General features: G+C 41.8%; 1 protein-coding gene and 1 long non-coding RNA gene across 2 annotated transcripts in view; one reads left to right on the top strand and one right to left on the bottom strand.

Annotated features, from left to right (window-relative positions):
* LOC122565055 (ephrin-A5-like) overlaps positions 1 to 1,803 on the top strand; it is a 218,003-nt gene extending 216,200 nt beyond the window's left edge. The window contains exon 6 of the mRNA XM_043720685.1: positions 1,162 to 1,803. Within this exon, the coding sequence (XP_043576620.1) occupies positions 1,162 to 1,277 (116 nt within the window). The 3' untranslated portion in view covers positions 1,278 to 1,803. The remainder of the gene's footprint in view (positions 1 to 1,161) is intronic.
* A 14,599-nt stretch (positions 1,804 to 16,402) lies between these two features.
* On the bottom strand, positions 16,403 to 22,448 carry LOC122565108. Its single transcript, XR_006316089.1, has 3 exons — positions 22,400 to 22,448; positions 18,131 to 18,465; positions 16,403 to 16,933 (listed from the first exon to the last, which is right to left on the bottom strand). It is a non-coding gene; the product is annotated as an uncharacterized LOC122565108 (long non-coding RNA).
* Positions 22,449 to 23,437: the final 989 nt, after the last annotated feature.

A 23,437-nucleotide genomic window follows, 5' to 3' on the forward strand; every position in this document is an offset into this window, starting at 1 on the left:
CATACTACTAACCAGTACTCACTGTCTGAGAAGGGTTTTCACACATCATCCTTGCTTCGTTTGCACATCACGTTTAATTCTGTTTTTTTTTGCTTGCACAAACGGGTACAAGTTTTCCCTATCTACTCTATCCGGCCTGCTTATGACTTCATCAAACCTCCTCTCAGCCTTCTTCTGTCCAACGAGAACAGTTATAACTTCTTCAATCTATCCTTGTGATGTTGGTATGAAAGGCCAAAATGGGCAGTGACTCACCTCACACACCATGGCGAATATGAAACAAATACCCAGCATTTAATTTCAGATCCACACGTAAAATAAGTCTTTGCTGAAAGATTAGAGTTCGACCTTCCCACTTACAGAACTGAAGGCAGGTTCCGAATGCACTTTATGAATGTTTGTTCGACTGACTCCTGACCCGAATGGATTGGCCTGTGATGAGAGATTGAGTAGACTAAGCCTATATTTCCTAGAGGTTTGAAGAATCAGAGGTGATCTAATTGAAATATACCAAATTCTTCAGAGACTTGAGAGGGGAGATGCTGAGGGGATATTACCCCTGGCTTGAGAATTCACGACACACAGATCACTATGGGTTGGAAACTTAGGGTGAGATACGGAGAAATTTTTTTCGCTCAAAGTGTCGTGAACCTTTGGAATTCTCGACCTCAGATACAATATATTTGATACTAAGGGAGTTTGGGGATAGAATATAGTACAGGAACTTGATGATGGAAAATGTGATCTTAGTGTGGCAGGCTCAAAGGGCCAAGCCTCTTCCTTCAACTTCTAAGGTTGTATGGACTTCCTGTGTGAGCACAGCATCACCACTCAGGACAACAAGCAAACAACACTCCAAAGTGGCCAATCCTTGGGGGTTTCTGCAACCAAAGATCCAAATCTCCAGACTCTAGTCTTCCTATTCTACCTTTCAAACAGAATACAGCTGAAAGAAGTGATGCCTTGGTGCCTGAGCTACGGAGCCAGCAGCCACTGTGTGTCAAAGTAGTTCATTGCATGTGAAGGACATTCAGATGTGATTAAATCATTATATTGTAAAGCCTTTTCTTTAATTTGCCCATTACGTTATTAGATTTTGCAGGGTTCATGAAGAAAATGAAAAGTGCTGAAAATGCTGACTTTTTTTTCTTTGTTTTGCAGATGATTCTATATATGAATCGCCTGAACCGTATCACAATAACAATGGGATCACGACCTTTAGGATTTCTTGGTTCATTGTAGCAGCAGCTCTCCTCCTGTTATTTCTCACATCATAGCACATAAACAAGAAGAGAATGAAAGAAGTGATTTCTACATAAGTGACTGAAACCAAAATGGTGGCAGCAGTGGAATTGACATGGTTCACACGGAAGAGACTCCATTTTCTGAGAAACTTTGCCGTCAACACAAATTATTCGAGGGACAGATATGCTCCATTACTGCTTTCCAAGACTGGGAACTCTCATTTTCTTGTGAAGCACTGCCTTGGGCCCCCTTGGGTTTGATATAAAGTACCCAAGTATAGCAACAAGTATCTCCATGGAGGTCTCCAGACGCAAGTTTTCTCAAATGGAATCTATGTTGGTGCAACCCTTCATTCCATTGATAAGCCAAGACTCAAGTAGGATGAAGCCTAGATGACTTCTGGGAATTTCGGTCATCCACACCATTTCCCCCCTTCCCCCAAACATCCCCTTTAACAGCAACTTCTTTACACCATTCGCCATGTAGGCAGCCACAAATTTACACCATTCATTGCTAGTTCCTGCTTTCAGTTTTCTTTTTGTTCTGTAAATGAATTGAGTTGAGGAGGAGGTTCAGCTGAATGGAAGTTTTGGAGGGGGCAGGAGGTTGGACTGGGTTGGGGTTAGTAGTTCAAGCTGTCACTTTGTCAGGGTGGGGAGTTGGGTTCAGCAGGGGTGGGGAGAAACTGTGGCATTTTCGCTGCAGGTTAAAGTGTGATTGCTATGCTGCAATGGATGGTGTCATGTACTAATCTGGCAATAGCCTCCTGCTGGTGTAAAAATGGGTGCCACTTCCTCTCCTGTAAACCCCAAAATCCACAGTGCTCTGGCATATCATAACCCAGAAGGCGAGATCAGTGAACAAACACTGAGAGTAACATTTCTCTGCCCACGGCTCCGTTTCAAATAAGCAACTTCACATCATCTTTGTTTAAATGGTGAACAGGCAGAAATGTCCTGTGAATGCTTTAAGCATCTGCCTGCCAATAGGTTTGCTAACCTTGGTTGGATATATTCCTGGAGGTTCCAACACACGACCTCCCTCCTGCGAAGTCAGATAGCTTTCTTTGTGATTCCATCTCCCAATATTTTTATAGTTACTAAAACAAAACCTGCAATCTTTCATGGTAACCCAGTGATTTTGCCTCATGGTTGTTCGCTGCAGAGATTAACCAATTCCATGGATTCCAGGTCAGTCCTGAACCATTGGTAATCCTACCTGCTACTCTCATAGGGAATAATTTCTAAGTGGATAGTTGTATAATATAAATACCTGTACAATGCCTCAGAATTGGAGGAAGGGCTTAACTCTGCAGAGCTGAAGTGGTAATGAACACCTCAAAGGCACAAGACTTTGTAAGAAAAGTCACCTCTGATGTTAAAAGGTGGATAGACTGGCTGTAAGATATTTATATATATCTATATATATATATTGCAAATCCGTGCTATTTGTTTTACAACAATAAATTAGTGTTTTGCCTTACAGGCAAAGATGGTGAAATTCTCTAAAGCTCTGAAGTTTTAGTCAGTGGTCAGTACAGGGATGTTTTGCCTCTAGTCACGAATGACTCAGAGAGACAAAGCTTTTGTGAAGGACATGTCAGGCTAGAGGCTTCCTTGGGGCTGGGAAGTATGGCATCCAGCAAGTTGAAGTTATCAGAAAGTTGCAACATGCAATTCCCTTTCAGATACTGTGTCTATTTTCTCATCACTTTGCTGTATTTAAAGCTTAGAGACGACTGAATGACTTGCTGTGGTAATTCTGCTGCTTCTGTCACGCAATGGGATATTTCTCCGAACTTGGATTGAGAATAGTGTGTGTGTGTATCAAATATATACATGTGCTATATGTATATATAGTATATATACACCTGTATATAATATATGCATAAAATGCATACATAGGTCAGTGTTGGTGATCACATTCTCCCCTTACTGACACTGCCCACACACAAACTCTCAACCTGGTGCTCCCCACCCCCATAGCAATTTTCTAGTGCAATGCAGCTGAAATTGACTCGCGTGCTGAAGCACTGCACATAAAGCCGAATAGCCCCTGATCTTAGTGAGAGGACAGGGCTCTCAGGGCAGAGAGAATCTGTGGGTCTTCTATAGGAATATATGCTTTAAGATGTAGCTTGAGTTAGTGAGGTATTGAGTTCCACGTGTCTGCTGACCAGCCACAGCGAGTGTTTTACCCTTGTCTGGTTAGCTTTTTTTTCTGTTTCCATTAATAGAGGATTGTAGATCTTATAAGTTAGTTGCCAATTTCAAACCTGTTTCACAAAAGTTGACAATTTCAGTTCGTAACTAGGGAAAGGAAGAACCGCTTGCATTTACATAGCGGCTGTCACAACCACAGAACATTCCAAAGCACTTTATATTCAATGAAGTACTTTCAAGGTGTGACCACTGTTGCAATTTAAGAAACACAATGGCCAATTCGCACAAAGCTAGCTGCCACAAACAGCAACATGGTAATGACCAAATCCTCTGTTTTGATGTTGGCTGAGATATGAATATTGTCAGGACCCCAGAGAGGACCCTTCTAATCACCTTCAAAGTAGTAACATACAATTATTGCCATCTGTCCCAGAGAGCAGATGGGGCATGAATTAGCATCTTATCCTAAAGATGCACTTTTGACAGCGCAGTATTCTCTCAATACTGCTTCTGGAGTGTCGGCATGAATCTTAAAGTGAGTTTTGACCCCACCACCTTCTAATTCAAAGAGAAGATTGCAAGTAATTTAGCTACAGCTGACATAGATAGGAGTAGAGTTGTCTACAAATGCAAGCTCAGCCACAAAACGCAAGACATCGGCACTAAAATTTTTAAAATAATCTCAGTATAGAAATGGGAGAGCATTCAATGCAGAAAAATAAAACAGTTTGCCATTAATCTGGGCAGAAAAGAGAGTGAACTAAAGAGTATAGGTAACAAATTCACAAAAATGACCAATATTTGACATTTTTTATGAAATTAAAAATCATATTTCAGTGTTGCAAATGATTACTGTAAAATCTGTCATGAAAATGAAGTTCCATTTTTGTTTCAGATTTCCAGCGTCCGCAGTTCTTTTGATTTTTGGAGTTCCCATTTCACCTGGTCAATCAAAAGGAGTTAAGTGCTCACTGCAGGCCTCTGATGTTTTCCACCTTTTCATTAAAGGTTGCTTATAGTTCAACACTCCTCTCCTGAGAGCTCCCATCAACTGAGATGGGCACGTTTTCTCTGCTCAGCAGTAGATTCCTCGTCGGGCTAATTCACGTGTTATACGCTGAGTTTCAGCTGAAAGCAGCATCCCATGGATCAGGGGATGATCCCTTTTCAGCTGAACGGGTTCTCTTTCTCCATGTTACCTCTTAGAACCAGCTGATATGAGAGGAGGTGATGGCCTAGTGTCATTATCGCCAGATTACTACTCCACAGACCCTGGTAATGTTTGAATCCTGCCATGATGAAAGAATTTGAATTCAATTTAAAAATCTGGAATTAAGAGTCTCATGATGACCATGGAAAGTGCTGTCCATTCTTGGAGGACCCATCTGGTTCAGAATGTCCTTCAGGGAAGAAAATTTGCCATTCGTGCCTGGTCAGGCCTATATGGGACTCTAGACTCACAGCAATGTGGTTAACTCTTAACTGCTCTTTGGCAATTAGGGATGGGCAACAAATGCTGGCCCAGCCTGTGATACACTCATCTCATTAATGAATTTAAAAATTCCTTACCTGATCTGGCCTACAAGTGACTCCAGACCCACAGCAAAGTGGTCGGCATTTGACACTGCCCTCTTGGCAATAAATGTTGGCTTAGATAGTGACACCCACATCATGTGAATTAGTTAAAGAAGAGAGACATCTGGGAAAGGCACAGTGTTGGCTGGTGGTCATATATCATGGGTACTTATGATCTTCCTATATCTTCAACCAAATCTTCATCAGTGAAGCCAGAACAGGATTGCCAGCTGGTTACTTGACATGAAGGTAGCAAGTACAGTCCATTTTGTTCCTTCCTCTGCCTCTTCCTTTCCATGTGTGCCACTGGGCCATTTGGGAATGGATTGTGATGTTCCTACAAACTGGCTCTGTCCTCATCCCTGTATATCACAGTTCAGTGGATGGTGACTGGGGATCGGACCCAAGCTCCTGATTATTTTTCTGTAGTCCTTTACCCAGGAGGACTACCGTTGCTGAGAGCAACCCAGTCAGCATGGACTAGAGGACTCCAGTACACAACGCGGTATGCAGTTATCCACTGAACATACGTGACTGAACTCATATGAAATCTTCTAACTTTGACCACAACATAGTTCCCGTGAAAACTATCAACGAAAACGGGTCCTCTTCATTCTTTCACAATATGGCTTCTGTTCATGTAATCTCAGGTGCATGTAATCTCAGGTGCAAACAGATTGCAAGATGCAGGAGCTGGGACTGGTAATAGAATATGTGAATTGTAGGGTGGCAAGGTGGATCAGTGGTTGGCACTGCAACCTCACAGCTCCAGTGACCCAGGTTCAATTCCAGCTTCAAGTGACTGTCTGTGGGGAGTTTGTACGCTCAACCTATGTCTGTGTGGGCTTCCTCCCACAGTCCAAAGTTGTGCAGGTTAGGTGGATTGGTCATGCTAAATTGTGTCCAGCGATGTGCAGGCAGGGTGGGAAGCTCTTTGGAGGGTCTGTGTGGACTCGGGCTGAATGGCCTGCTTCCAAACTGGAGGGATTCTATGGTAATATCCAGAATTCCCACTGGTAGCAGTCGTTTCACTCACTTTCTATCCCTCACTCTAGTTTAACTCTCCAGTTAATCAAATAAATGCGCTAATGCTTCTATTAAAATTTTTGTGTCAATACATGTTTCCACAGGTGATGGATAGATGCTCCTGCTTCTAGCCTTCAGCTTTGACCCATGCAGCTGAAGCCATAGCCGTTTGAATTTTTCTTTTTGACACGTGATCTTCCTGGATTCTGCTGGTTTTGGTGGCCAGCAAGGAGATTGGGGAGTTAGAAAACACACTCCTGAGGGGGAACATCATTGGTCACTCTCACAAGACTTCCATTTGGCCAATGACCATTTGAGAATTTAGTTTGTTTAAGGTCTAAAATTTGTGACCTTGTCATTGAAATTGTGTTGCCTTTAACCCCTTCCTGTCAATGTATACTCTGTGAGCTTTAGAAAGAGCGATAGATGTGTGCGCTATATAGACTTACATTGATCCTCATCTGATCATTGTTGGACACACAGATTAAGACAACTGGTCAAGGATATAGGAATATCCATTCATGATTTTAAAAAAGTGATCATCTATGGTTGATCGTGTTTTATCAGAACCAGTAAAGCTGTTTCTGAAAGAAATGAGCCAAGTCTTTGAAGGGCCATTGTCCAGGGATCTAATTGACTTGAAAACCAAAAACCAAGGAGCATTTTAGATTCTTTATATGGGGCTGAATGACAGTAATGACCTATCATTTCTTAAACCAGTGGTGTTAGGGACAGTGCCAGTAAGTCATGTGGAAAAGCAGATTGTGTAATGGATATCATGTATCCTGACGTAATGGCAACTTTCACAACTATATAGTTGTAGAAGTGACTACAGAAGCGTTTTCACCTCTGAAAAGAAGTAATCACTGAATCGCAGAATTGCTACAGCACAGAAAGGAGTCTCTTTGGTCCATTATGCCTGCGCCATTCCTTGAAAAGAACATCAGTATCTCATGCCAATCTCCTATTTCTTTCACCATACCCTTGCACATTATTTCTATCGAAATAATCATTCAATGCTCTTTTGAATGCCGTAATTGAACCTGCCTCCACTGCACTTCCAGGCAATGCATTCCATTCCCTAACTACTTGCTGAATGAAACTTTGCTCATCTTGCATTTACTTCTTTTGCAAACAGTGCCCTCTGGTTCTTGATCCTTTTATGAGCAGGAACAGTTTCTCCCTCATGATTTTGAAAAGCTTTATCAGATATCTTCTCTCCGAGGAAAACTGTCCCAGTTTCTTCAATCTATCCTCAAATTTCTCATCCCCGCAACTGTTCTTGTAAATTGCTTCTGCATTCTCTCCAATGTGTTCACATCCTCCTTGCAATGTGGTGCCAGAACTGAAATTGAATTGTAATTGAATTTTCAAATACTGGATCAAGGATGCACCGGACACTATGATCTGCAATTTATTCAGGCCAGTAGATAACTTCAAACCTCTTAACTGTATTTATGTGTTGTTCACTTTACTGACAACCTTGTACCATTTTGGTCAAAGCTCCCGACCACTCAATATGTCTTGATACAACAACCCACCTTAGGTGACCAGTCAGAATCCAGAAAAGCCAGCTGTTGATCTGTGCAAGTTGACACCTGCAGGAAATGAGAATGCCAAGAGCATTTCAAGGTCATTGTTAGGACTATACCAGATGTGTGTTTCATACGAGCAGTACAGTACGAGAAAACTTTCTCCCAATCCCCTGCATTATCTGAGATTGAAGATGACAATGATTGCCTGCCTGGTTTACACATTCCTGCATTGTAGCTACAAACTAGCTAAGTGGACCATGCTTTAGTTGATCACACAAATCCAGCACAGGATTGAAGTCCTTGATTTAAGTACTTTGACTGTCTGAAAATTGGAGTAACATTCCTGCCTTCAAGTAGAACAAAATAAATTAGATTTCCAATTCTCTGCAGAATATTAAGAAATGCGATACACCCTATCCCATGCCTAACATTCTGCCAGAGACAGTGGCAAAATGTATTGTAGAAAATCCTCGTTTCTCAAAACCGTTTTTAAATTGCAGAGGACACTCAATGCTCAAAGGGAGAGGTCGCCCAAAAGACAATGTTAATGACTTGCAAACTACTTAAGTTGATCTTTATATATTGTATGTAAAATTGGGATATTGTTGTTGCTCAGGAGTAGTTAACCTTTCAATGTGGTTCTCCGCCCAAGTTTGTAGGAATTATTTAATTGTTTTCTCATCATAAATGGAAACTTCATACCATTTGATTGTTCAGTGCTTTTTGGGGGGGATGGGGAGAATTCTAATTGATAGTGACTGTTGTCTATTTGATATGTATTTTTTCAGAGCAAGCAGTGCTGATAGGGATTTCTAAGTGTGCAGTAATGTTATTTCAGGCTTTTAAGCAAGGCTTAAATATCTATACCAGACTTCAAATCTAACTTTCTATTAGCTTCTCTGTTGTCTCTCTACTTAGACTCAACACTCAGGTTTAATCAATCAAGCACTGTGAGAATAGATCAGATACCAGACTCACCTAGTCAAATTCAGATAAGGTGACCACCACAGTGATTGTTACGACCTCATATGATGAAGGGTTGTTCATCATTGGCTTCTGATCTCTTGGATTGTTTTCAGATATTAAATTGGTTGGAAGGAAGAAGGTACAAACTTTGGATTAATCTACAGGTATTTTCAAAATGTACATATTCCCTGTAGCCACGTTGTAAAGATGATGAGGTTAGTCATGGCCATGTGTCTGCATTGCAGGGCTTTCATTACTGGTAGCGTGACTGAGTCAAACTCTACTCCTGGTCTTTCCATATCAGTTAGACCCAGTCCATTCAAAGGAATAGACACTCATGAAATGTGTGCCAAGAAGCTTTCATAAAGCTGTAATTTAATTTTACACATCACTTGTGTGCTGTAAATGTGATGTTAATCCTTCGATTTGCAGTTGATGTAAGAGGGGAACGTACACATGAATGCTACCATTTTGCACAGGAGGTTTCTGGAATACAGCTGTGCTGCCCCACTGCAAAATTGTAAACTAATAAATTTAAATTGAAGGATTAATGTTGTTGAAACATTGGGAAGCCTGCCAGAAATACCCCATTGTCAATCTACAGCTGCACCTATGCTGTGTATTTTGTGTAAATATTATTAGTTGGAAGATTGTACCAAGGATGACATTGTTCTATTGATATCAGTTTGTGAATTGTTTTACTGAAGCCTCTCTTGGCCTTTGCTGTTGGATATTGGCTGAGGCTGAATAGTCTTCCTATAAAGGGTGAGGCTATAGTATACTTTTAGAAGGGTTAAACAGCACAGAAAGAGGCTGTTTGACCCAACTGGTCAATGTCAGTGCTTATGCTCTACAAAATGCCCATCCTTCTTCATTGAACCTCATTGATACATACTATCCCATTCTCTCTGTCTGTCTGCCTCTCTCTCTCTCCAAGACAGGGTGTAAGTGTCTCGCATTCATGCTCCAAGGCTCCGTTTGGAAACTTGCTTTCTCTTCTGCAATGGCCTTCATCAAACGTGCTATTTCATGTTTGTTGTGACATTTTCATTTCAGTTGCCCCAGTTTTGAAACATTAATTGTGTTGAGATTCGTTGATGTTTTCCCTAATGATGTTGCAGTCCAGTAAAAGAAGTGTAAGAGGATGTTCTTCATAGGCAGGACTGTTCTAACCTCCTCCAGCAATTCATTATGAAATTTTTTCAGCATAGACATAGACCTTTCAGTTCGATGATCAGTGCTTCTCATGAGTGTCTTCCCACCTTATCCAATCTCATGCTATCAGCAATTCCCTCTTTTCATTTCTCCATCATATTCTAATTAGGCTTCCTCTTAAATGTCACTATGCTGCTGCCTGTGCAGAAATGCGCAGCCGTATAGGAAGCAGGGGGACCATCTCACAGCTGATCTGCCCAAGATCCAAACCCAGGTTTACAACCAGTCCCTGTGATCTCAACAAGATCTCCTCAATAATGACTTGACAATGTGAATGATGCCTCTGTGAAAGATCAGAATCATTGAACGATGCAATTTGTCCAATGCACAATATGATTGGCAGTTTAAGCACAATGGAGCAAATACTAGATAAGCAGGAAAGTAATTGGATCAGTCAATCACAAGAAAAAATTTGAACAGAAGGCTTTTCTTTAGGATTTTAGCTTTGATTCATCACTTACTCACCAGCCTGTGTCAAAGTAAGCCTTTGCATACAGTGAGCTATTTCTGGCAGTTTTGATAGTAGTCATAAGGATAAGATATCGTATAATTTAATATAGAAGAGTCTTGTGAGTTCTTTACATGTGAAAAGACCATTAGATATTGGGTAAATAGTCTGAGAGGTAGGTGGGGTCCACACCTCCATATGGAGACTGCCTCTCCTGTGAGTATTGCATAATTCAGGCAAGAGCCGTGGTCACAGTCTTTCTGATTATCTTGTCAGCTCTATCCATTTTCACCACAGTTCTGCCAGCTTTGGTGTTTACACCTTTGGAAGCCAACCTGTGGTTGGTTGGGCTATGTGACCCATGACAATGCTGTAAATTCTGTATAAGGGAATGAATTGAAGCTGCATTGATGATTTGAAATATCTCCATCGAGCGAGACCGTTAATGTGTATCATTAAAGGTTACTCGGGACGTTGAGTCTCTTTTTTTACCTCTACCAGAGGTTTTGTCTTTGCAGTCAAGACTTTGCTGTAAGTAAGAACATTGCCTACCCCAGCTCATTCATTTGTGATTTTGAACAAACCTATCATGTTCTAGTACATAAGGTTAAACCGTTCTGTGAGTTCTGTAGAGATGTTAGATTTTTGCAAAGGGCCATATGCACCAGTGATTTGGCTCCATGCAATACAAGCCCCTTCAAGAAGGTAAGTGCCTCTATAATGTTTGTAGAAAGTTTTCACAGACAGGTTATGTATAATCATCTTTAAGTCACAAAATCACAGCTCCCCTTTATGAAAGATGAGGTACATGCAAGATCTGGCAAATTCGGGGCAGTTTGCTGATTCATTGATTTTTTTGAAAAATGCTTGTTATTATTTTAATTGAAAGTAGTGCAGGTGACATACAGTCATCGCCATTTTAAAAACCTGCTGCTTTACTGACAATAAAATGGTATAGTCAGCATAATAGCACATTGATCGTAACATGGAGGAGAATAATAAAATCAGCTGGTCAGTGTACTTTGTTTTGTTTAAAAATAATTGCAATAATCTATAATAAAGCCAGGCATTGCTGTCTGTTTATCCCATTTAGCTGGCTGAACAATATGAATTTTTAACATATAATGCTGTCACTTTTAAAACTGAAATGTTACTAAGTGCACTTTCCATTCTGAAAGATTACATTGCCCTACATCTAATGTCTGCCTTTATTAGAATATCCAGAGCTGCTTACAAATCAATGTGCCAGTTTCCCTTTCTTATACTATTTCAAAATCAAATGATTTTCATTCTAACATGTTATTGCAGGTTCCTCCGACTGTATATCTCTTCTCCTCTGTATAAACATTTGTTTTAGCCCTGGGTCTATTGAACCTTTCCATCTCCCCTCCATTATTGGGATGTTAAGGAGAAATGTTTGCACCCAGATGGTGGTGCAGGGTCTGGGGCTCACTGTCTGAAAAAGAAGTAAAGCAAAATCCTGCGTTGTAGCTTTTAAAATTGTTAGGTAGACACTTGAAGTGCAGTAACCTTCAGGGCTATGGAGTTGTAAAGTGGGAATGAGGTTGGACACCTCTTTCTTTTGGCCAACACAAAAACTTTCAGTGCATAGCACCATTTGTCTATGTCTGTAAACGATATTGCATTTATATAGCAGCAGAATCTTAAACTGCATGGATTCTGCCCTCTGTGATTTCGCCCAGCCTCAAAACCCTTTTCTGATCAGCAAAACTTTTGTTTGTCCTCGTTAAGTTCTATCTCCTTGGCTGCTGTGCATTTTCTCTATCTCTTGGGAATGTTTTTCACAATGAGACCACTATATGTATCAACACAGATGATTATTTCTGAAATTTCTGAAGCCACTTCCCTGAAGTGGCGCCGAATAACAAGGAGCAAAGGTTGATTTGTTTTTGTTTATTTGGAAACCAGGATACAGAATTTCCTGTTCCTTTCAGTCATTGTGGGGGTAGCATGGTGGCTCAGTGGTTAGCACTGCTGCCTCACAGCACCAGGGACCCAGGCTTGATTCCAGCATCGGGCGACTGTCTGTGTGGAGTTTGCACATTACCCCCGCGTCTGTGTGGGTTTCCTGTGGGTGCTCTGGTTTCCTCCCACAGTGCAAAGGTGTGCAGTTCAGGTGAATTGGCTGTGCTAAATTGCTCATAGTGTTCAGGGATGTGTAGGTTAGGTGTGTTGATCAGGAGTATGCACAGGATAATAGGCTTGGGGAATGGGTCTGGGTGGGTTACTTTTCGGAGGGTTGGTGTGGATATATTGGGCTGAAGTGCCTGTTTCCACACAGTAGGGATTCAATGAGGTCCTTTGCGTAACACAGATCTAGAAGTAGGGATGCAGATTACGAGGATGATGCAGGACATTGAAGGCTGATGTAATTTAGAAATTCCTTGACCTGCTTTTCAAAAGGGGCAAATACCACTTCAAGAGGTTTATAGCACTTTCTTCAAAATAAATGAACTTTATATCAACGTTGCTAATGATTTCATACAAAAGGATTTTAACTAAAAGTGGCATTGAGGGGAAAAGAATGAGGTTTGGCAAAGGAAAAGTACAATTAAAAAGGGTACATGGAACAATAATGCACCAGGTCAGCCCATAGCATCCAGGGATGTGCAGACCAGGTGGGTTAGCTATGGGCAATGCAGGGTTACAGGGATCGGGTGGGAGGAAGGGGGTTGGTCAGTGTGGGCTTGATGGGCTGAAAGGCCTACTTCCACGCTTCTATGATGATGACGATGATTTGATAGTAAAAGCACAAGTTTTGACAATTGTTCCAAGATGCTAGAAGATTCTCGTGGATTGAAAGCTAACTGTGCATGTACCTCAGGAGATTTTGAGAAAGCTTACAACTTGTCACACTCTAACTGGCAGTCAGGTCTTGGAAATTAACTTAGAGGAGACGATATAAAACACATTGCAGTAACTAATCTGTCATGAGTCCTTGTACAATCATCTAATTTCATTATGAAAGTATTCTTTTGGGGTCACTGTTCCTTGGTTTATAATACGTAGTTGTCATGATTGGTCCCAGCTTGCTGTCTAGGTAAAACATGAATGTTATTCAAAAAGTGATCCATCGATTATAAAGTACTTTGGATGTGATTGGGTGATATATTGATTCTCATTCCTGTTTTCCTACATAGCTTATATGTTTCAGTGGATAATGCAGGTCATTAGAGAGCGAACCTTTCACATATGCTCTCAGTGTCTGAGACGCTGCATTGGTAGTTCATTATTGTGAGTATCATTTGGAGCAATATGGATTTCACTTGAATCTCACTGGGTGGTTTGCTGTAACTTTGGGAACTTCCTTAGGTGAGCTCATGCCCCTTTCACATGGGCACTCTGCACACTGCACAACAATTAGCTGCAAAAGGGCATCCTTCATATGTCCGAAGAGCTTCCCCATGTTCCCCAAGATCTGGGTTTGGTCCAGTGCATCCCTCGTTTGGCTTTTTTTTGCATATTGTGCTGACCTCAGTTCCCTGAATGATCCAATTGCCACTATTCAAGCAGCTTGTATCGCCTGAAGATTTATCTCCAGGCAGCCATAAGTTTATTTAATATGACAGCATTGCTTTTACCTCGAATGTACATTGCCAAGCCCATCATCAGATGGGCTATTTGTACACGACCTGAAAGAAAGAAGCAAAATCTCCACGTTTCATATTTCTGGGGATCTTCAAACAATGTTTTTTTTCCCTCTGGGACTCTGATTCAAATCTAACCCATACAGAGAGAGCAAAAGCTTTCTTTCTTTCAGGGCTGTCACCAGTCTTATCTGAAATGAGTTTGGGCAGTTCTTAACATCTCATACGTGTGATTTCAAGTGTGAAGTTGCTGTGGGACTTAACTTAATCCACTTCCCAATGAACCTGAATCCGTAAAAGAGTACAGAACTCCTCTGATTCAACAATTCTCAACACCTTTGCTGCAAACTCATTCAGTGAGGCCTGATGCATACAGAGTATAGGAAGTACCGCACTGACCTTGGAGGGTGTATGCGAAAAGGGAGCAATTTATTTTCACTGAGGCTGAACTGAATATTTGTAAACATCCTTTCCTACACTTGGTTTTTAGAAGTGCTGCAACTGAGTTTTCACATGGGAAATGCTGTCTCTCATGCACCGAAATGTACAAAAATTGCAGGTAGTCGTTTTCACGTTATAGTTGTGAATGTGACCGAGTTAAATTGAAGTTGCGTAGGGTGCATGTGGAGTCTCAGTGGGGTGTGACACACTGGTGGGCAAGTAACAACAGAGTGGTTTATGTTCACGGATCTCATCCTGGTCACCAGGTGATGGCTCCTTATGGAACTGCAGCACCTCAGCACCAGTGTGAATCACCCTACATTGTTCCTTCAAACATCCTGGTGTCTGAGTGCTCTTTGTTTTTGGTTTGTTCACTTGCTATTTGCCTTCTCCCAGGGGATAGTGGACCAATCTGGAGGGATGTCCTAAGACAAGGAAACTAGAAAATTGTGTGTCAACAAAAATGTAAGGCAAAGAGTGATAGGATTGTCTTGGGTTCCAATGTTAGCATCCGAATAGTTCCATTTGTATGAAAATTGCACTATTTGTTACTTCAATAGACTGACTTATTACAAACAGTTTCACCCCTGCATTAAAAGCAGAAGAAGCAGTTTTGTTTGGAGGTGCTGTAATTTTAATGATGTGTAACCAATGTAGAGGTTAATATGCGTTCTTCATCTTGTTCATACTGTGAGTTCAAGTGTGACATCACTTCTGTCAGAAATACATGCAGAAAATGCTGGAAACGATCAACTTCCAGATGAGAAAGATAGTTAAGCATTTGAAGTGAACCCCTACTCCTATCCAAATTGTTGATGTTTCTTCTCCTTTCAGTTTCCACTGTGAAATCCAGCTTGCAAGGCAGCATACACTGGGCAGTAGCAAACCGGTCCCTGGTTTATACGATGCCTTCATTGACGTCAATAAAACAGAAAATCTGGTGGGTTGCAAAGCTGGCTCTGATTTTCATTTTAGTGGTACCATCAAATGGCCTTTGGTAACTCTTATGGGGTCCTCCTGAACCAGCCCTGCATGATGTTTTGCCAGTTTGGAGCCATTAAATGGCCATTAAATTCTGTGTGACAGAAACCCTGCCTCTGTACCCCTCCAATCTAACTAGCCGTTTTTATCCAGTTGCCTAAACAACTGAGAGCATTGACGCATTGAGGAAGGGGTTGAGGTAAAATCTCGTTAATTTTATCCGTCCGTCTTGGATTTGGGGAATGCCCAGGCTTGGAGATAGAGGCAAGGCAAAGCGTGGCATATGACAGAATGTAACATTAGTAAGCGGAGTCAGGCATGCAAACCTTGAAATCATTTCAGCTGTGATCCAGTTTTTTTTGGCTTTCTTGCCCTGTTGTTCTGGAGTAACTCATCTTTACAAACTCCCAGGCCACCTAGATGCTGTTCCAAGGCAAAGTCTAACCCCTGTTACAATCACAAAGGCCTTTTCTCTCAGCTAGTCTGGTAACTATCTTTTGAATCTCATGAAAACAAATGACCTGGAATTGGAATTGAACCGACATAACTTAACGAAACATCAGTGAACATGAAAATTGTTTTCTACATTAAAAAATGATGATTTTGCTGGGATCTAATCTTATCAAAGTTTATATGCGGTGGGCTGTTCTGTATTTCTTACTGTATGTCTAAACAGAGATGTAATATGACTTGCATTTACATTAAACTGTTAATTTCTGGACAATGGTTTCTTACAACATGATCAATATTCTCTCTCCAAGGAAGAAAGTTTGACTGTATTCATTGTAAATAATTGTTGATGTAATAAAATATCAATAAACTCTTTTATAGCTGCAACTATTGTGTCAATAATGTGACAGTCATAATAATTACATGCAACAAAATTGATCTTAATTGATCAGGGTGGGTGAGAAGTAACCAGCTGATTGAGAGGCAACACGAGTTTTAACCCAGCAGAGAATGGACAAATAGTATACCATGCTTTCCCAGAGCAAATTAGCAGAACTGTAGTCTTCCAGGAGACTTCATCATACACTCTCTGGGTTTCATTTAAAGAATGGCATCTCTGACACTGCAGCACTCCCTCAGTGCTACCATGGAGAGTCGGAACTCAAGGCCCTGGTAATGGTCTTCAACACACAGGAAAAGGAAATGGCCTTGTGGTGTTATAATTAGAATTAAGTTTATTGTCCTGTGTACTCAAGTGCAGGGGTAGGGGAGGACAGTGTAAAGTATGCAATGGCACCAAACCCGGTGCCATCTTAGTGCAAAGGTATCCGGGTACAAAGTAGAAAAATAAACAAATAAGTTAAAAATTAAACATTACAGTCTTTTTTAATATAAAGTAGAAAAAACAAAGAACTATAGTCCTTCTTTAGCCATGGGTCTGCAGATGTTCTACCATGAGGTCTCACTCTCCTGCACGTCGGGCACACACTCCTCCACGCCGGGCTTGCTCTCCTTCACTCCTGGGCTCACATTCCTTCACGCTGGGTTCATGTTCCTCCACGCCGGACACACACTCCTCCACGCCAGGCATGTGTTCCTCCATTCTGGACTCACTCTCCTCCACCCTGGGCCCGATTTCTCCCCTGCGTGAGTCAGTCTCCTACACACTCCTCTGCAATGCCATCTCACGGCCAATCGCTCGAGTCCAGCCTGGTTCGGTAGTCACCCCGTTGCAGATCACTTAGCGCTAGATTGTTATAACCTGAGATCACCAGTTATAACCTGAATTCAATCAAAAATCTAGAATTAGCAGTGTAATCTCAATTGTCAGAAAAACCCATCTGGTTAACTAATGTCCTTCAGGAAAGGAATTCCCCTTCAAGAGGGAGACTGCCATCCTTACCTGGTCTGGCCTACATGTTCTTTCAGACCTACAACAATGTGGTTGAATCCTAACATCTGGGCAGTTAGGAAAGGGCATTAAATGCTGGCCTAGAAAGCGATGCACACATTGCATGAACAATTTTTAAAAAAAGAGGGCTGTGATGATGGCTCAAGAAAGCAATGGGTGACATACCCTTTGTTTCCTGCCATCGTGCCATCTTGTTGGAATAACTAAGTTCTACACCTTTAGCACCAGATGAATTTCAGCCAGATGCCCAGGGTGGCAGAGTCCAATTTAAATGGTAGCACTGTCCTCTCCCCTCACTCTTCCCCAATGTATCTTCTGGTAACAGTGGGGCACTGCACATTTAACATAAAGCTTGAATAAAATTCACCAATTCGACATGAAAAACACTTGAAATGGATGTGTTAAAATAACGTGACAAATTACCATTGGGCAATTGTGTTTAAAATAGAATATGCTTGAATCTAAATTGCTTTCCAGCAATCTTAAAACATTTGGCCAGAGTTAGCAAATGGCATAGATGTGTAGGGGAAAACCACACTAGATAATTATTCTGTGCTTGTCTTACCACACAGTAAAGTCAATTTAAACTTATTGTGTCATCTGCGAACATTCTGTTTATTCAAACAAAATGAGCTATCCTTGTAAACTTAGGTGGCCTTTACATTAATTGTACAGTGCTATGCTAACTGTAGCATAATGATTCACATCTGTGTATTGTGACTATGATGAATGCTCTCGCTTGTTTCTTGGCATTTACTTCAGTCTACAATTTTAATCGGTATCCATTGATGTTTCCCAGCACTGAAGCACTGTGCAACCAACAAGCCATGTCAGCTGGGCTCTCATACCTGAATTGGAGTTTGCACGTTCAAGATATGAGCCAATATTTGCATACACATCCTGGGCTGTCACTTCAACATAGGACTGAGGGACTGCTGCATCGCTGAAAGTGATCTCTCTTGATCAATTCAGAGGGTTTTCACTTACTTCAGCTCAATAATTTCCCAGGAAAGCTCAGAGGATTAGAAACATGCCCGAACTCCTGGGTAACTGTTAAACTGACTTACCCACAACTTATCTCTGACCCTTTCAGTTACACCTCTTCTGACCCCCTTGTGCTTGGGAATGAATCTGACCTGAGGAACAGAGTTAATGTTTTGGGTTCAGTATGACTTTTCTTCAGAAGATTCAGATGAAGGGTCACATTAGACTTGAAATATTAACTCTGTTTCTATCTTCACAGATCCTGCTGAGTTTCTCCAGCACTTTCTGTTTTTTCATTTCCAATCTCTAGCATCTCGGTTTTTGCTTGTGTTCCTTTTCAAGCCCTGCTAGGACTGAAAGCCTCCATGTTTGATGTAGAGTCTCCAGGGATTGCAGATTATTTTCTGGTTAGCAATTCCTGAAAACAAAAAAGCATAAAAAAGAATCACGTGATTTTAACCTCTGAATATTTTTGTTTATTAGTAATAAAAACTCTGGAAATGTGAACAGAAGGATGGGAAGGAGATATGGCGATAGGAAACCCGAGAATGAATCTCCAGGAACATGTTTAGGTAGAGTTGGCAACTGATGGCCCCAGTGTCCGCAGGGTGTGATTCATAGCAAAACATTTTTAGCCACAGAAGACATCGAACCCCCTCCCCCACCCACCCAATCAGATTGGGCTAGAGTTTAACTCAGGTCTTGGATTCTCTGTCAAAACCCATTATGTCACCGCTTTGCAGAACACCTCCGGTACGTGTGCAAGCCTGACCCTGACCTTCCCATGGCCGGTCATTTTAACCCAGCGTCCTGCTCGCTGGCCACTTTGTCCTCAGCATGCTGCGGTGTTCCAGAGAATCTCAATGAAAACTGAAGGAGCAACATCTCATCTTCTCGCTCAGCATTTTACAACCTTCTGGGCTCAATATTGAAGTCAACATCTTCAGATTGTGAACCCACTGCCTGTCTTGTAGCATTACTTGTTACATTCTCTGTCACTATGTCCCCCTCGTCCCCACCCCCCGCCCCCCCAACTGTCTGTCCTTTCCAGTCTGGAAGTTGAACACCGTTGTTCTGCTATTCTCACATTCTGATCACTTAATCTGAACGATCAACATCCTTTCTCCCTCGGCGCTCTACACCCAACCCCACCCTCCAGTTACAGTATAAATGCTGCCCCCTCCACACTTCATTTCAGCTCTGACAAACAGTCATCTAGACTCGAAACGTTAGTTTGCTCTCTCTCCATGGATGCTGCCTGATCTGCTGTGATCTCCAGCATTTGTTGTTTTCAGTCATGATTAGATTAGATTACTTACAGTGTGGAAACAGGCCCTTCGGCCCAACAAGTCCACACCGACCCGCCGAAGCGCAACCCACCCATACCCCTACATTTACCCCTTTAACCTAACACTACGGGCAATTTAGCATGGCCAATTCACCTGACCCGCACATTTTTTTTTGGATTGTGGGAGGAAACCGGAGCACCCGAAGGAAACCCACGCAGACACGGGGAGAACGTGCAAACTCCACACAGTCAGTCGCCTGAGTCGGGAATTGAACCCGGGTCTCTGGCGCTGTGAGGCAGCAGTGCTAACCACTGTGCCACCGTGCCGCCCAGTCATGCCACCCCATCATTTTGTTTTGCCAGCCAACAGAGAAGAAAAGGAAGACCTACCTTTTTCGCAATATGATTCTTTCTCAAAGGGCTTTACAGTTCATGATTTACTACATCCTACTCATTGCCGTTTTGTTGGGATTCTAGAAACCAATTTGCCCACAGCAGGGCAAAAAAAATCATTACATGAGGGCCCAAAACCTCATGTAATAATGACCAGATAATCAGTTTTATTGATGTGAACTGAGCGCTGGATACTACCCAGGATACTGGTATTAACTCACAACTGCTCTGCGTTGCAACCATTGCTATGAGATTCCTTACATTTGCTTATGAGGGCAGGCAGGACCCTGATTTAATACTATTTTCAGCAACCCACAGTAACTCCTTTATTAGGATGATAGATTTCTGTTGAGAAGTCTCTGGAATGAGACTTGAAACTATGCCTTCTGTTGCAGAGATGTTAGTGTGGCTGTCGTCACACAATAGTCTGGGCTTTCAGCATCTGCAATGGCCTGGAACAGAGTTGGGCGGGTATGGAATTCCATGCTGCCCATCTCTGTGTGCCAGGTCTATCCCTGAGCCATTTTCTTGCAAGTGGCTGGCAGCCAATTCACCTAATTAATGGCCACATGATGAATTTGTATTCTAGATACTAATGGCATCAAGGGACAAGTGCATGAAAATGGTGCTGAGTTAGATGATCTGTCATGATCTAGAATGGCAGGACAGACCCAAGGGGCTGAATGGTCCAGTGCCATTTCTCTACGTTTCGAAAGTTCCCTCTGATTTTCCAATCAGCCTCCAGTTCCCAGTAGGTGTGCAGGCAACGATTTACCTGGGTGGAGGTGGTCACCTGACTCCAGATCCAGGGGCCAGCTATTCCTCCCTGTGCTTGGTCCACCTCCAGCTGCAAGCCACAATGTGTACACCCTCTCTCCAACAAGGCTGCGGAGTCTGATTTGTTAACTTTATGTGTGACGGATTTGGGCAGTGGGGCCTCCATGTCCGGGTGCCTATTCTCTCACAGTTACCACATGGCATTGCACTGCTGCTTCCAATGTCACCGTCCTCCCATTAGTGCCCACCACCTCCCCAGCTTCAAGATTGAGCCCACCCTCTGGCCACGTTTGGAGACATTTGGGGGAACACCCAAACGAGTGAGTGCCTGTTGTCCGGTGCAGCTTTCTGACTCCCACTTGAACCTGATGGAAGTGTTCGGAGGCCGACAGAGAAAAATGCTGCCCAACAATCTGGGTTTACATTTGTATCAGCATGCCGAGCTCTGAACCATTCAATTAAAACTGTGTCGCTGTGCTTTGCATACCATAATGTAATATAGTAGTTAGTGACACTGTCATGATGTTAGTTTAATACATTCCCTCAATTGATAAATTGAATAATGGATTATTTAATCTCTGCATCATTAGATTGCTTTATTTTTCTTTGTCCAGTTTCTTATTTTGTTTTAATTAAGTGCCAAAGTTTTGTGAACTGGGTGTCTGTGCTCAGTGTATAATGGCAGGCTATCTAATGAGTATGTATGAAATTGAGCTGCGTGATCCGATCACCTTCATCTGGCTCATATTCTGACTGAGTACGAATTCTGCTATTGTGTGGATTAGATGAAGGGCCAAGGGGATATTTGCCTGAACATCCTTCTTTCCAGCTTGGAGGGTGGGGTTTCAACAGCCTTGCCCTCAGCTTTGGAACTTCATCCCTAAAACTGTCCCCTTCTCTTTCACCCTTTAAGGCGCCTGCTTATAATTCCCCTCTGGCCAAACTTGTTAGACCATTGTCGTAAAATGTGATGTGACTCAGAGTCAAATCTTGTTTGATCACTGTTTCTGTGAAGTGTCTTTGGGCATTTTGCTAGATTAATGGTGCTTTATAAATGCAAAGTGTTATTGTTGTCTCTTGGCAAAGTTTTCAAATGAACTTTGTCCTTTTCCTAATTAAGAGCTGACAGTTCACAGCTGATGATACAGGCCACAGGCAAGTCTGGTATGTTTATGCATTGTCTTCTCCTTCTCCTCCTTTCAAAGCTATATGGAATCATGGTACAGGAGGAGGCCATTCAATCAATTCAGCTTGCACAGTTATTTTTGCATGCCTTACTTATTCTTCCCTCTGCAATGTCTTTCTTTGTGTGTGACAAACCTGTAAGAGGAAAGCTGGTTTTGATCTTCACATTTCTGGGGAGAAACTCAGTTCTGAGGAATGGTCACTCGACCCAAAACGTTAACCCTGATTTCTTTCCGCAGATGCTGCCAGACCTGCTGAGCTTTTCCAACAACTACTGTTTTTGCTTCTGATTTCCAGCATCCGCAGTTTGTTCCGTTTTTATTTAGAATTGAAGATGCATGTTTTGGAGATTGGCACCCTAATCCACAACTAGCTTAATCTTAGTTGTTAAGGAGGAGTTAATTGAGTTTCTAACACCCATTCTCATAGTTGAACTATAATCTTGGGAGTAAATATAAACCAGCAAATATTGTCTGGCTTTCTCCTTTTTAATGCAGTGAACTTTTTTATTAACTGGCACTTATGGGAGCAGGGGTGTTCTGTTTGATTATGTGGGCCGCTAGACTATTTGGAATACATAATCAATGTAAAAACACACACTAATTAATAGAAATATAACGCAGGGGGTATACACATCACAGGTATACTTTCATATTTACAGCACAAATCAGTTAAATAATAATACAACTTTCCCTTAAATAAAACTTACCAGCTGACAGCTTTCTCACTCACACCTTCAACTGACTACTGTGACCTCATGGTATTTGAGACGAAATTGACTTGAAATTGCATCACCTGTTGGTATGTCCTGTGGCCATTTAGAGTCATTGAGTCATAGAGATATACAGCATGGAAACAGACCCATCGGTTCAACTTGTCCATGCTGACCAGATATCCCAACCTAATCTAATCCTGATTTGGAGATGCCGGTGTTGGACTGGGGTGTACAAAGTTAAAAATCACACAACACCAGGTTATAGTCCAACAGGTTTAATTGGAAGCACACTAGCTTTCGGAGTAACGCTCCTTCGTCAGGTGATTTTCTTGCACTTGGCTCATATCCCTCTAAACCCTTCCTATTCATATACCCATCCAGATGCCTTTTAAATGTTGTCATTGTTTGATTGACGAACACAATATTTACATTGAGGTAAATAAATTAAAAGACAAGAATAACTGGACAGAATAATACAGTAAACTTTGCATGAGGGATATAATTTTTGCTGGTTTACCAAGATTTGCATTATATATGTTTCTGTGAAATGTCTTTGGACATTTCACTATATTAATGGTGCTTTATAAATGCAATGTGTCTTTGTTATCTCTTGGCAAAGTTTTCAATGTTTTCAAATTTTATTCAAGCATATACCCTCTCGGTCAATGACAGACACCTCATTATGTATGTATATGTCTTCAACAAAAAAAGGGTGGTACCGTAGCTCATTGGTTAGCACTTAAAAATGTGTTGCTAGAAAAGCGCAGCAAGTCAGGCAGCATCAAAGGAACAGGAGAATCGACGTTTTGGGCATAAGCCCTTCTTCAGGAATGAGAAGGGTCTGCCAAGCAGGCTAAGATAAAAGGTAGAAGGAGGAGGGACTTCGGAAGGTGCGTTGGGAATACGATAGGTGGAAGGAGGTTAAGGTGAGGATGATAGGCCGGAGAGGGAGTGAGGCGGAGAGGTCGGGAAGAAGATTGCAGGTCAAGAAGGCGGTGCTGAGTTCGAGGGTTGGGACTGAGATAAGGTGGG

The sequence above is a fragment of the Chiloscyllium plagiosum genome, chromosome 31 (assembly GCF_004010195.1).
Source record: "Chiloscyllium plagiosum isolate BGI_BamShark_2017 chromosome 31, ASM401019v2, whole genome shotgun sequence".
NCBI classification, from domain to species: Eukaryota; Metazoa; Chordata; class Chondrichthyes; order Orectolobiformes; family Hemiscylliidae; genus Chiloscyllium; species Chiloscyllium plagiosum.